The following is a 14,290-nucleotide window of genomic DNA, read 5'->3' on the forward strand; positions in this document are numbered from 1 at the left end:
AAAACCTTATGCTAGGAGTAGACCAACCATATCAGCTTCTGCACACATATATATTCACATCTTTCAAACCAGTTTTCTAAGAAGTTATAACTTCCATTTGGCCTTATCTACAAACTAAGCATGCAAGTAGCGATAATAATGCTGCTTTTATAAAAATTGCATTATTTATGATTGCATCCGCTTTGACCATAGCAATCAAACAAATTTCAGCTACTGTTTTTCTACTCTAGGTTAGAAAGTCAACAAAGGCATTTAGGAAACACAGTTTTTTTATTTAAGTGATTTGAGAAACATGAGAGCATATAATTCTCTGTTATTGAGCAGTAGCAACATTAAAGAACATTGTAATAAGTATAAAGTGAACATGATTGCAAATAACTTAGAAGCCAGTACCCTAACTATTAACAATAATGTAGCTTGTAAATCACTAGGCTGTAGACCAAATCATCTCTGAATTGGTGCTGACACTGTCCTTTCTTCTGGAGGGTGGCTACTTTTGTTCCCCATGGTCCCTGTTTGTTTTGTAATGTAGCCACCGCTCCAAGCTCGCTCCTTTGATGGACTATAATCTCAATACAAATTAGTAAACTAAACGTAAGATTGTAGTCCATCACTCGAGTGAGCTTGAAGTGGAGGCTACTTTATAACACACACAGAGGGACCATTGAGTACAAAAGTAGCCACCCTCCAGAAGGAAGGACAGTGATCATTTGAATATCTATATTCGAGTGAAGCACAAATAAGATACAATTTTGTTAATAGGGTACTTGAATGCATTTTTAAGGCCTGCGTTGTGCCACTTTAAATGTTTGACAGTAGCTACCTATAGTGGGAGCTTTTGGCTATAAAGTTAGCATCAGACCACAGAAGTAGCTTACCTGACATACACATGCATGTGGGGAGTGTATAGTCCAGATGGCAGTGCAAATGATCAGTTTGGTTTTCAATTTACTGTGAGCTTGTAGTCTACTCTGCTGTTCATAAATAACACAAGATGATTGTAAACCATACACATTGCATGTTCTTTTAGCTGCTTTAAAATAAATATTTGTGGCATGCAAGTTATACGCTTTTATACATGTGTCCTAAATTATGACTGGCGGCATTCTGGGTATTTAGGCCAAGGTTAAAAAGGTAAAAGGCAGTTCCCTTGATAAATGACTCACAGTTAGATATACATTATTTACTCTAAGCATTATGTTATAACCCCTCACTACCACACACACATAAAATGCTACATTTTACCTATGAATGTTATGTGTATGTATGTCTGTTCCACACTGTACAAACATACTTTAAAACATGGCTGTATAAACAAGGTGACCCTAATACAAGACAGGGTGAAATTATATTCAAATGTCAAAGCTAGAAACTAAGATAAAGCTAGTGTGTTTATTAAAATATACAACATATCACAGCATCTTATTCAAGCAGAAAAAATTATCTAGGAGGATGTCTAACAAGTTTTACTGACAGACAGGAAGAATGAACAAGGCAAGTAGAGGAGGCGGGGCATACTATTCTCTTAGAGTTAAATGTCCATCGTTAATGTGATTCGGGGGAATACATGGCCTTTTCTAAAGACATGTCCCAAAACAGGCTCAAAATATTTCACCTGAAGATGATGTTGTGGTGAGAGCCCGTCATCCCATTGTGAGCCAATTACCAAACATTATAGAGAGACTGTCTGCCCATTAATGACAATTCAGGAAAAAAGAACAAACTGGATTTCCTTAAAAGTTCTGTTTTTTTTTGCTTCTCTGGTGTACAGATCCTTGTTGTAACTCATACGTCTTATATGTCTGTATTCCTGTATACTATATTGGGCAGTCTACCCAGTGGCGACACAAGGGAGGTGCGGCCCGCACCGGGGTGACACCATTGGAGGGGTGACAGCAAAATGACTGACAGTCATTTTGGTGTCACGCTCTCTAGAAAGTCAGGCACTCGGTCATGGACAGTGTCAGATGAGAGGAGGGGACCTGGCAGCATACCTCATCCCACCGGGTGAACGTCCCCTCCTCTCTCTGCCGGCGTCCACCACCAAGACGGCCACCGGCACGCGTCAATTAGACGGCGTCATCGCGCACAGCGGGGTGTCACCTGGTCTCCGCTCCGGGTGACACCCAGCCTTGGGACGCCCCTGAGTCTACCACACATTTGGGTTAATTTCCCACAGGCAAATAGGCTGTTCACTTTCAAAGGAAATTTTAAAATTGCAGGGGACGTTTCCTATTAGCTTACTGAATGTGGTGAAATTTCACTTTGCAAAGAATACCCAATCACGTGCAAGGACGATTAAAAAAAGCAAAACAAAAAAAGTATTTTTTCTTGCATATGACTGGGCTTGCAAAGTGCAAATCTAGTCTACAGAATATTTACTTTTAGTAAATCAACCCCATTAACTTGCAGTTTACTTCACATGTTGGGGACATCTGCCTTGTACCCAGTACTGGATTTCTATCATGGAGGCGGAGAACATTTGATGCCTAGAGCGATACCCTGTGTTAGAATCACCTCTTTACATTAAATATTTTCTCCTTTTACTGGTCCAAAGTTGACTTTGAATATCGTGGTGATATGTAAATACAGGTATGCTTATATTAGATGACTATATTTTTAGGTAAAATAATACTAAACTCAGGAGTTTAACCTTAAAAATGCATTCAAGTACCTTAACCATTACCAAAAATGTATTACTCGGCTGTAGATCCTCAAATCATCTCTGAATTGGTGCTGACACTGTCCTTCCTTCTGGAGGAGGGCTACTTTTGTTCCCCATGGTCCCTGTGTTGTAAAGTAGCCACCACTCCAAGCTCACTCCCGTAATGGACTATAATCTCACGTTTAGTTTATTAATTTGAGATTGTAGTCCATCACTGAAGTGAGCTTGGAGCGGTGACTACTTTATAACACACACAGGGACCATGGGAAACAAAGGTAGCCAACCTCCAGAAGGAAGGACAGTGTTAGCACCAATTCAGAGATGATATGAGAATCTACAGCCGAGTGATACCCAAATAAGATATATTTTTGTTAATAGTTAAGGTACGTGAATGTATTTTTAAGATTTAACTCCTGAGTTTAGTGTCGGTTTAAGTTGGAAAATAATGTATGTACAGCCCTTTCAAATAAAGATCTAAAACTATAGAGAAAAAATGTGTGTGCAATAACTATACAGGGAAGACAGCTTCCTAGTTGTCTCTTTGTCTTATAGTCATGGGCCTACTGCTCCTATTGGTAAATGGTAATGGTATCTAGACCTCCCTCTACCAGTTCCAGTACCTTCTCCAAAACATCTGTTGTACTATTATTTACTTGCATCTTCAAAAGTAGCTCTACAGGTCATCAAAACTTTGATGGTTCCACAAAAAAATGTACCTTTTTAAGTGTACATTTGGCACAGACTCCTATTTAGACTGTAGACGTGGCCCATAATTTCCAGTCCTGCTAATTGCCACTTCCCTTTTTCTATTTCCTTTGACAGTTCATTGAATACAATTACTCCCAGCCCATTAATTATTAAAATGCAGATTACTCTGCATAGGTAAATAAAGTGTATGTACGGTATGTTTAGTCAACTCTAATTCACATTTATTGTGTGACTTTGCCACAAGTATCAAAAAAAAAAAGATATATGTGCACTTAAATTTGCTCCTCAAAAAAGTGTCCAAGTTAGGGAGCCTTTGAAGATACGGATAATAAAAGAAAAAAATAATAAGATAATAAAAAAGTTGCATACAGTATATAAGATAAGGAAGGTTCAGAAGAATCAACAGAGTGAAATCTAATCAGGGTTTATGATATATATGATTTTAAGATTATTGGCACGTATAAAGTAATATGGTTATCCAGACTTTTTAGAGGTGGGGGTTCTGGCATCTCTGGCAGTGATTTTATTTACTGATGCCGCTCACAAATTCAAGGGTAAACAGGGGTTAATCACAGGCCCTAGGGGTAGGGCTCTTCTGCATGGCTGACAAGACTCATGCACCCCGCTGACTCTCTTATTGATTGGGATTAATTAGGATCCAGTCGTCTTTCCATTGCCCTTTGCTGGATTGTGCACTGTGTCCATAAGAATTAGCATCTATCTATTCCAGTTAGACAGGAAGCAAAGCTTTACCTAACAAGTTAGCTACAGGCAGCACAAATTATACTGAATTATTGCTAAATAGTTTGCCAGAATCTATGGCGAAAACTTTTCATATGGTATTCACAATTGCTTTATCTGACCGTTTATTAACTTTCAATGTTAACAGACACTAGGGTATGGTAGTAGCTCAGATAAGACAGATATATACTTACATACATAGTTCAATGACTGCTTTACTTAAAGGGTCAGTTCTTTCAATTCGTTGCTGTAGTCTGCTCTCCCATATCTTCTATGGCAGGCCATGTCCCACTCTTCCCTATTTCATTCACTGGGATGTAAAATATAGGCAAAGTACCATTGGAGGAATGGGATTCTCCCACCTGGACTTGAAAATGCAGGTGAAGCAAAAGGGGGGGGCCACAACAGCATGTATAGAACCAACCCATCCAAAGATTACATTTAATTTATAGGTTGTGTCAGGTGGGCTTAGTCATCTGCTGTTTTCTTATATGATTTGGGAACTCCGGTGGATTTCTCTGCCATAGCTCCTAGCTCTCTTTCTATGAATTTTGGAATTGTGGGTGTACCCACCCACCTTCGATCATTTTTGTTGCGTTTCCCCTGATTTAAAATAAAACAGAAATCCATTGGGGTGAGTTGGACCCACTGCACAGGCGGCAGCAGAAGTTTAATTTAAGAGAATCTATGCAAGGGAATATTGCCACTGAATTCCCTGATTCATATATAGGAAACCGATAAGTGGTTTAACTTGCCAGTATCTACAAAACACTATATTATAAAGTTTGGTTGTATTGAGCTTTTAACAAATAGACGTACAGTGGCTATATCTTCATTCCCATTGATGATGCATGTGTTTGATTCTGACAAAGGTCAGTAGATTGTAAGGTCCTTTGATTGCAAGAGCTGATGAGAATAGTTTAATGCTTATATAAAGAGCCATGGAAAATTGTGCTATATAAGTGAATAAAATAATTATTAAGATCTAATAACTGACTTTTCACTCTCCTTAGGTTCTTTCCCTGGGGGCAGACGTATTGCCAGAATACAAGCTGCAGGCACCGCGGATTCACCGATGGACCATCCTCCATTACAGCCCTTTCAAAGCCGTGTGGGACTGGTTAATCCTGCTGCTGGTCATATACACCGCTATATTCACCCCATATTCGGCAGCGTTTTTGCTGAACGATCAGGAGGAGGAGAAAAACTGGGGGTGTGGCTACTCCTGCAACCCTCTTAACATTGTGGACCTGATAGTGGACATTATGTTCATTATAGACATTATCATCAACTTCCGCACAACCTATGTCAACCTAAACGATGAGGTGGTTAGCCACCCGGCCAAGATTGCCATCCATTACTTCAAAGGCTGGTTCCTTATCGATATGGTGGCGGCCATCCCCTTTGATCTGCTAATCTACAGGACAGGTTCAGATGAGGTGAGTAGTTTTTATACAATCACAATCATATGTACAATACATATGCTTCAAGGCTTTTTTTTTCCTCACCATGTACATTAAGACACATTAGATCCTAAACATGGAGGTCAGACGGTGCACATTACCCAACCTGGCTTATCCTCAAATGGATATGTATAGTGTCCATGGAGGTAGGCATTAGGCATCCACCCTGCTTAAATTATGTCCAAATAGTGGCAGTAGTAGGTAAGGAACATACATACAGGGGGGAAGAAATGCTTGCAAAAAGTAAGTTCTACAATTAAAACTTATAATACAATGGACCTATTCAGAACTGTTAAGTTCCAGGTATAGGTAATAGGATGCCCAGAGGTCCTTAGCTTATCCTGACAGTAAACAATGTTAATCATGAAGACAGCAAATAAACTAGAAAATTGACCATCGTCTTTGGTGGTGTTTAAGTAAATGTACATTTACATACAAGTTGCCAAGTCATTTTTCAGGCAAAACCAAAAAATCTTCTTTAAGATGACAGACTATTTTTGGTTAGAACTGGGGTACCAGATTTAATTACCCACAATCACCATTTGCTTTTCATTTGTATAATCTGTCTATGTATATATGGATTTTCATAATCTACTCCAGTATTCTACCATAACCCATAATCACAGTGCAAAGTTAATGGGCTCTAACCAATTCTGGCTCTACAAGGTGTGTGAATGTAGCAAAAACATAAGCAGTGGATGATTCATATTTTCTGCTGAGCATTGCAGAATATATTGGTGCTATATGAGTTTATAAAATAAAGAGATATATAACTTAAGTAGAATGACCATAAATAAAATAGTCCAAAGAGCATACATGAAAACTATACAATGGTATGTACTTTTCAGTGAAAGGCATGCATTCCATGCTCGGATAATGAAAAACTAGTGTCACATGAAGTAAGCAGGGTTTGTTTATGGAATGTATATAAATAACAGAAATAGATTACTGTATGTTTCTCAAAAAAAAGAACTCCATCATATCTTATCTCTCCAAATCTCTCCTTTAGACAACCACTCTGATTGGCCTGCTAAAGACAGCTCGGTTGCTACGTTTGGTTCGAGTTGCTAGGAAACTGGATCGATATTCTGAATATGGTGCAGCTGTATTATTCCTCCTTATGTGCACCTTCGCCCTTATAGCTCATTGGCTGGCCTGCATCTGGTATGCCATTGGCAATGTGGAGCGGCCCTACATGGAACATAAGATTGGCTGGCTGGATAACCTGGCTATTCAGATCGGAAAGACTTACAATGATACTGATTCGCACTCAGGGCCCTCCATTAAGGACAAGTATGTGACAGCACTGTACTTCACTTTTAGTAGCCTGACCAGTGTTGGATTTGGTAATGTCTCCCCAAACACCAACTCAGAGAAGATCTTCTCCATTTGTGTCATGCTGATTGGATGTAAGTACATTGTCAAATAAAAGAACAACAGGATTCAACCTGTTTATTTAAAAAAAGGCAGTGGGAGGACAAAGATGTGGATAGTACCACAAGATCCACATACTCTTTATAAATCACACAGGAGGATAGAATCACTCTCTTACACATTTTGTTGCATTTTCCACAGCAGGCAAATTGCATGAGATGGAGCAAATCCAGTGATTTCAGTAGGAGTTCTTCACACTAAAATAAGTATATTAAAAAGTCCACTGTGTTGCATTGTTGCTGCGCTTAGCATTTTTTTCCCATCAAAGTCAGGTAAATAGATCAAGTAAAAACTTTTTGCAATGCACCTGAAATTCTATGACAACATTAACATACACTGCCATTTATTTTCAGATGTGCAATGTTGAGTTCAGTATCCCATTCATTTGACTTGTGTGTAACTTTAAAAGCATCTGGTGGGAACTTTGAAGTAGGTATAAGGCCAGAAGTAACATCAAAAGCTCACGGGTGGACTGTGAAGCTCATGCAAAATCCTAGTATTAGCATTAGAGTAAGGATCGCTTGTTCTCTTTGTACAAATTGGGTCTCTTAAACTCTTAACTTAGGGAAGGCAAAGAGCTTGCTTTCCTGTAAAGGCTTGTGTCCACAAGGATTGATACATTCACAGGTAAACTTTGTTGTACGCAGTTCTTGGAAAGCAAAACCCAGGATGGAGAAAAGACCTTTGTCACGTATATGTTACCATACACTTAGTAATAGATGCTGAGGAAGAGACTAGAATTTGTACCAAAAGAAATATGTAGGCTGCCATTGCTGACCTCTTCTGAAAATGCTAGCTGCCAGCTTGTCATGCCAACCCTGAGGTTTCATTACTTTTAGACCTAGAACACGTATGTAGATGGAGTTCTGTCTTTGCTCCAACTTCATGCTTGTAAATGCTAATATAAGAGTCACTCTGATCGGGACACCTAATGTAAGGGGGCACTCTGAGCAGGACACCTAATGTAAGGGAGCACTCTAAAGGGGACACCTAATGTAAGGGAGCACTCTCATGGGGACACTTGATGTAAGGGAGCGCTCTGAAGGGGACACCTAATCTAAGGAGGCACTCTGATGGGGAAAACTGATGTCAGTGCAGCTGCTGGTGAAATTGCAGCCTAAATGGCGGATCGTGGTGCAGACACGGACTGAGTGACCGATCTGTTCAGACTGCGATTTGGACCTCGGCCCAAAGAAAATTTTGGTCAGCAGACCTCCTTGAATTTTTAATTCACTTCCCCTGCACTAGAGTCTGGTTCATACAGCTGTATTATCATATAGGTTGGCAGCTAGTTAGAAAGAAAACTGCAAAGGATCCACATGTGTGAATATTTTTATTCTCTGAGAACAGTTTAACAGATCGCATAGTGAGAACATTTAAATATTAACCTCGCTTGTACAACTCAGAGATTCAACTTGTCTTATTTTAATTCATATAGACAGTTTCAGTTATACAATAAGCTACCAGATGATGGCCGATTCTACTGTCTATTGCTTCTTATATGTGACCCCATGGTGGTACTTAAGCCCATTGTACTGCTTTATGAGTATTCATAGGGCTTATCATTATTGCAAAGCTTTCATGGAAGTAATTTTTGTTGTGACTTTGACATTTTAGTTGATTGCTCTATATTTCCAAATTACATGCACACATTAGTTATCTTTCCTCGTCTGGAAGCTTTACATGTAATTCAGGTTGATGTGACTTTTGCATGTAAGATCTAAACTGAGAACTACCTCGCTCTCAATGGGGAAACCTAATTTCGTGCTGTTATTGCAGGCCCGGCATTAGATTTCTCAGTAATACTGTCATCTGGGATTTTGCCAAGTAAATTAGGCCCTGGGCCCCTGCCTGTCAATAAAGGTTGAAGCACTTTAATTTCCACTTAGCAGCGGCTGCAATCTATCAGTCCTGCAGATAATGGAGATATGTCAGCTTCCTTAGTTAAAAAGTAAATAACATTTAGGCTAAAACGTAACAAGAAATGAACTACGAGGAAAAGGAAGAAATGTTTCTTTAATGTTGTTTAATTATTTGATTCTAGGCATAATAATATTTAATAATAACCCATGCAAACGCTCACAACTGGCTTACTCGATGCATAAGAGGCATGCACGGGTCCTCTTCCTACAGGAGACTCACTTCAAAGACCCAGGAGCCCCGCAGCTGTCTTCCCGCTATTAACAATGGTACTAGACAGGGATGCCCACTGTCCCCGTTCCTATATATTTTGGCGATGGAACACCTTGCGGTAGCCATACGTTAGAATCATTCTATACAAGGGATACAAATCCGAGATCATCATTACAAACTAAGTTCGAGTCTCTATGTTGTCTGGAGGACCCGCCTACACATGCTATCTCTCTCCTCTACTGTCAGCTGCTCCCGATGCGTTTCCAGGGACGTCTGCCGTTCATATCCAGTTGGGAGAGGGACTTGGGGGTCACCCTTACGGATGAGGAGATTCGAACCGCCTGCGTTATCACTCATAAGCTCTCGGTGGCCTGCTCGGCTCAAGAAAAAGGATATAAAATTTTAACCCGGTGGTACCGTAGTCCAACTCTCTTACATCGAATATTTCATGATAGGCCCTCACTAGGAGCTGACGGCCTCTTTACATGAGCGTCAACCTCAATGTGCAACCTTGTGGACCCCTTGGATTTTATATATGGATTCAGCGGCATTTAGAGCCCTGTAGTTTGACCAGTGACCCCCGGATGGAACATTGACCAGGGCACTACATCTAATACCTCCAAGTATGCACCCTCGGTGACGAATGTGCCATTGGGTCCGGCGGAAGCTCCTCCTCTCCTCCCCGCCCCACTAAGCGTCTTTCCCCATGTGTCTCCCGCACTGACTCGCCTCTCTATCTGGCAAGCACTCCCCCCCAAAATGTTCTGTCCTGTGGACCCTGTGTTTTATGTGTACGTCTTTCCTTGTCCTCCTTCTTTAATGTTGTCTGGATTGAAGGGAGAAAATGCGATAATACCACTCAGCCTTAACAGTCTCCTGAATGAGACACACACAACTGTTATTGAAATATGGCGCCTGCCATGCACTGCATGAGTCGATCTGTGTATTTCCGTGATACTTAGCTGAATATACCCATGTGCATGTAAGATATGCATTGGGAAAACAAAATAAACAAAATAGAAAACTACATAAATAGTTCAAAAAGCTTTTTTTATCTGTGAAAAAGGGCTCCCTTTCTTTCTACACTATACCATCTTAGGGGCTTTTAATAGGAGTGACCAATAGTGAGGCATAGGAGATGGCTTTCTCAAGTCAATACCTTTCTTGGAGCCAAACAGGGCACCGCTTTACTTGCCTTTAAAGGGAAAGGATAGTTGTTACTTTACACTGTATCTATGGCTATTACCAACAGTGTTTCAAAAAATGCTCAAAGTAGAACTAAAGCAAAACTTTTTTTAGTTTTGGATAAAGTAAATGATGATTATAACCCCTGTCAGCTTTTTTGCCTTCTGTGTCTCATTGGGTGAATTTCTCTTCACTTTCTGTCTGAAAGCCACAACAGGAAGAAAGAGGAAATCCCTCCAAAGAGAAGGAAATCCCTGGTGGTCACCAGAACTAGTGTCTCCATTGGAAGATTTCCCATCTATTCCTGTTCTTATGTCAACCCAAAATGTTGTGATTTCCTTTCACTTTCTTTGATAACAGTCATCAAGACAAATAGTGGGAGTGTGAATCTCCCTATCAGGGACACAGACAGCAATAAAACCCTATTGGGTGTTCTAATCCCTCTCAACTCTATCTAAACTAAAAAAAAACACAATTCATGCAAAGCATTGTCCACAAATCTGAATAAAGGTTGTCAAAGGGTTTTTTATTTTTGCATTATGAGTCACCCTGGGCAGTTTTTGCACCAGGACCCGTGACTTTTAGGCACACTTTCTGTCTAAGGTATAAAAACTCATGAAAAGGAAAGTGTCTGCTTTCTTTAAAATAACCAATTACTTGAGTCCTTGTATTCGTTAATCAGTACTAATATGAGGATGCTGAAAGTAACCAGACACTTTCCCCTTCTCCGTCTCTTATATGAATGCCATCGGCGAGGTATTAGTGTCAGGATATGACTTTGTTTCTAAGGTTGATTTTGTATTATTCTATTATTCTATTTTATCTCCTTGTGTTTGTCTCTCTTAGCCCTAATGTATGCCAGCATCTTCGGCAATGTTTCCGCCATAATTCAGCGTCTGTACTCCGGCACTGCGCGTTACCACACTCAGATGCTGCGTGTCAAGGAGTTTATCCGCTTCCATCAAATCCCCAACCCACTGAGGCAGCGCCTTGAAGAGTATTTCCAGCACGCCTGGTCCTACACCAACGGCATTGACATGAATGCGGTAAGTGCGCTGCTTTGCTAAACAGAAACTTGCTCCCCCCCAAGAGACAGAAATGCCCAAAATAACAAAAATCATTGTTTCTAAGGTTTGGTTCACTAAGAATTTCTATGGCAGCATTCAATGGTGAGATGAAACACCCACTGGTTTATCTTATCTCTTATAATATAATCTGTTTATATTATCTGTTTTGGGTGAGAGACTCTTCCAAATGTTAATAACTGCGGACAGAACCCATGTTAAGCTGGCCATACAACAGTAGAATTTTGTTCAAAATCTTTTTTTTGGGACGTTCATTCAATTAACTAATACTTAATGGGGTCAAATCGACGATCGTTCTCATCTGCAGTGATGTAAGCAATCAAGGGCTCAAGATGGAAAATGTTTCTCAAATAAACAAAATTTTAACAGCGAATGTGGTTATCGTTCAGGAACCCCAATAGTTCGTAAATTGTTAAATCGGTAAACCCAATTAAAGTTTACATTTATATTTGTCAAGTCTCTGATGGCATTACCAAATGTTCTGGCAAGATTTTTCGTAGTAAAGTTTGTCCGCAAATCTACCAGTGTATGGCCAGCTTGAGCCCAGGTTTTCATAGCTTTGTATAGAATAATCTTGTAGAAAATGCACAAACTACAAATGACATGCAGCAGCCAACAGCTACCAATCAATTGTCCTTTATCGGATTAAGCGATGAAGCTTTTTATTTGATGGGTCACTGGAGTTTACTGCTCACCATTCACTGATATTAAAAACCCATCATGGAAGAAATATGTGTGCTTCCACTGCAGACCTTGTCTGCTGTCAATGTAAGTTCACTGGCTACCATGCTGATGATTTGGCTTTAGTGCTTTGGATTACTGACCTGACACAAGTACTGAGGTAACAAACTTTTCTCCGACTATTTCCACATGCTTTGCTCTGGCTTCAGAGTTTCATGCTTTGTTCCAGGTCAGTGAATCGGAGAGTATTGAAGCCAGAGATAGCCAAGGAGCTATCACTTTCTGATGGAGACCAACAATAGCAGCCTACATATATCTCTCATTGTGTACTTCAATAAGCTGAAGGGCATAATGTGCTGGCCACATCACCCAATCATGAATCATATTTCATTCATCTCAGTTGATTTCATTGCAGCGTGACTACATAAAAAAAAAAAAGAGTTCACAGTGAATAGGTGATCGTAAGGGGTCTATTTATCTGAAGAGCCATTTACCCTGTTAATCCCTGTGAACGTTCAATCTGTGCGAGTAGAGGAAAAAATGAATATTCTTAATATATATTTTTTTTTCAGGTTGAATGTCATGGGATGTTGCATTATGGCCACTAGGTGGAACAGTAGAAATTAATTTTCTATGTTCCTCAGCTCCATCTAGTGGCTATAATGCGGTATCATATTACTTATTAAAGAATAACTCCGGTGGGAAAAAAAAACAGCCTCGCAGTTGGCCCTTGGAGCCGTGACACTCACTTCATGTCGGCCTCCTATTAACCTTGTGTGTATTGATGGGCGGCTCACTGAGGTGGTGTGTCTGTGCATCCGATATTACAGTAGCGAGGCTGGTGGTTGTTATGTACAGTCATTTTTCATTGTAAGGTATACGACTATCTTGTGCGTTTTAATGCTATGTCCCCACTTGATATATCCGATCAGCGGTTTTTCTTTTCCGCTGGAGTGTATATTTTGGCTGGCTCTCTGATATGGGGAATTTTCCCTGTCCCCGTCCTCCCGAATATGGTAACACCCCCTTAGATTTGATTGGCCAGACAGAGGGTTTCTTAGCAACATAATGCCATCGGCTGATTGGTCATTTTCCGATCCCATAGAGGTCCTTTGATTGACCATAGAATATAAATCAGCACAGTGATAGTCAGCTATCCAGCTCTGAAGAAGGGGGAGTGTCCCCGAAAACACGTTTAGCAACAGGTAGCGTGATTCTGCAGCTCAGCAGAGCTCCTAGATAATTTTTAATTCATCTCCCCAGCAGTTTATCTATTGAGGACTACCAGTCCATGTTTTCCATTTGATGTTTTCATCTTGCTCCCCTTGTGAGTATATTGTATTGTACTTTATTTTACAGTTAAAAAGGATTATTGCACCAGGTCAGGCACCCGGTGTTATCTTATGTTATAAAACGTGGCCCTCCAGCTGTGGTGAAACTACAGATTCCATGAGGCATTGCAAGACTCTAAATGCCACAGAGATGACTCCCAGAGGCAGAGGCCTAGTTGGATTTGTAGTTTCCCTACAGCTGGTGTGCCGAGGTTTCCTACCCCCTTTTTTTACAGAGCTTACGTTAAAGGGGCATTGTGTTCTCAGCTCACAGGAGGTTAGCAGCACACTAGATTTGCAATTGGATCAACAGGTATTTTTCTGTACTTGCAGTATTTTTAAAGAGGCAACACATGGGGTAAATGTGCATATATTGCAGAGATGCATTGCGTGTTTTTTTCCTCTTTTAAATTTTCCCCCGGACATACATTTTAATACTTTCTAAACCCCTTTATGCAGGTTAGGAGTTCTGATTTCACTGTGACTTCACGTGTTGCAATTATGTTCAGAGTCAGCATCTCCAAAAATGTTGAGACATATTTCCAGGAAGGCAGCAATGGCAATGCTTTCATTTCCCTCATTATAGATTTTGTTTATGACTAACAGAGGAGAATTTGATATTTTTTTCATGCTAAGAAGTAGAGGTTTGAGGATCATTTTTACTTGTTTTCCTGTAGAATAAAGGAGACACTCCACTGCAATTAAACAAATCTGTGCCTTGCCCCTCCAGCTTTAACCCTTTCGCTGCCAAGGACGTACGTCGTACGGAGCTACAAAAGTGCTTCCAGCTGGACCTATTGTCCATAATATAGAGGGGCATGGTTCTCTAGTCTTAAGAGTTACCTGCGAACTATGTAATTGATA

The 14,290-nt window shown here is 40.2% G+C and overlaps 1 protein-coding gene across 1 annotated transcript in view; it reads left to right on the plus strand.

Moving 5' to 3' along the window:
- KCNH6 (potassium voltage-gated channel subfamily H member 6) overlaps positions 1–14,290 on the plus strand; it is a 140,109-nt gene that overhangs the window by 105,071 nt on the left and 20,748 nt on the right. The window contains exons 5-7 of the mRNA XM_018555186.1: positions 5,128–5,553; positions 6,587–6,986; positions 11,176–11,375. Of these exons, the coding sequence (XP_018410688.1) occupies positions 5,128–5,553; positions 6,587–6,986; positions 11,176–11,375 (1,026 nt within the window). The remainder of the gene's footprint in view (positions 1–5,127; positions 5,554–6,586; positions 6,987–11,175; positions 11,376–14,290) is intronic.

The sequence above is a fragment of the Nanorana parkeri genome, unplaced genomic scaffold (genome assembly GCF_000935625.1).
Source record: "Nanorana parkeri isolate BGI_ZX_2015 unplaced genomic scaffold, ASM93562v1 scaffold187, whole genome shotgun sequence".
Classification (NCBI taxonomy): domain Eukaryota; kingdom Metazoa; phylum Chordata; class Amphibia; order Anura; family Dicroglossidae; genus Nanorana; species Nanorana parkeri.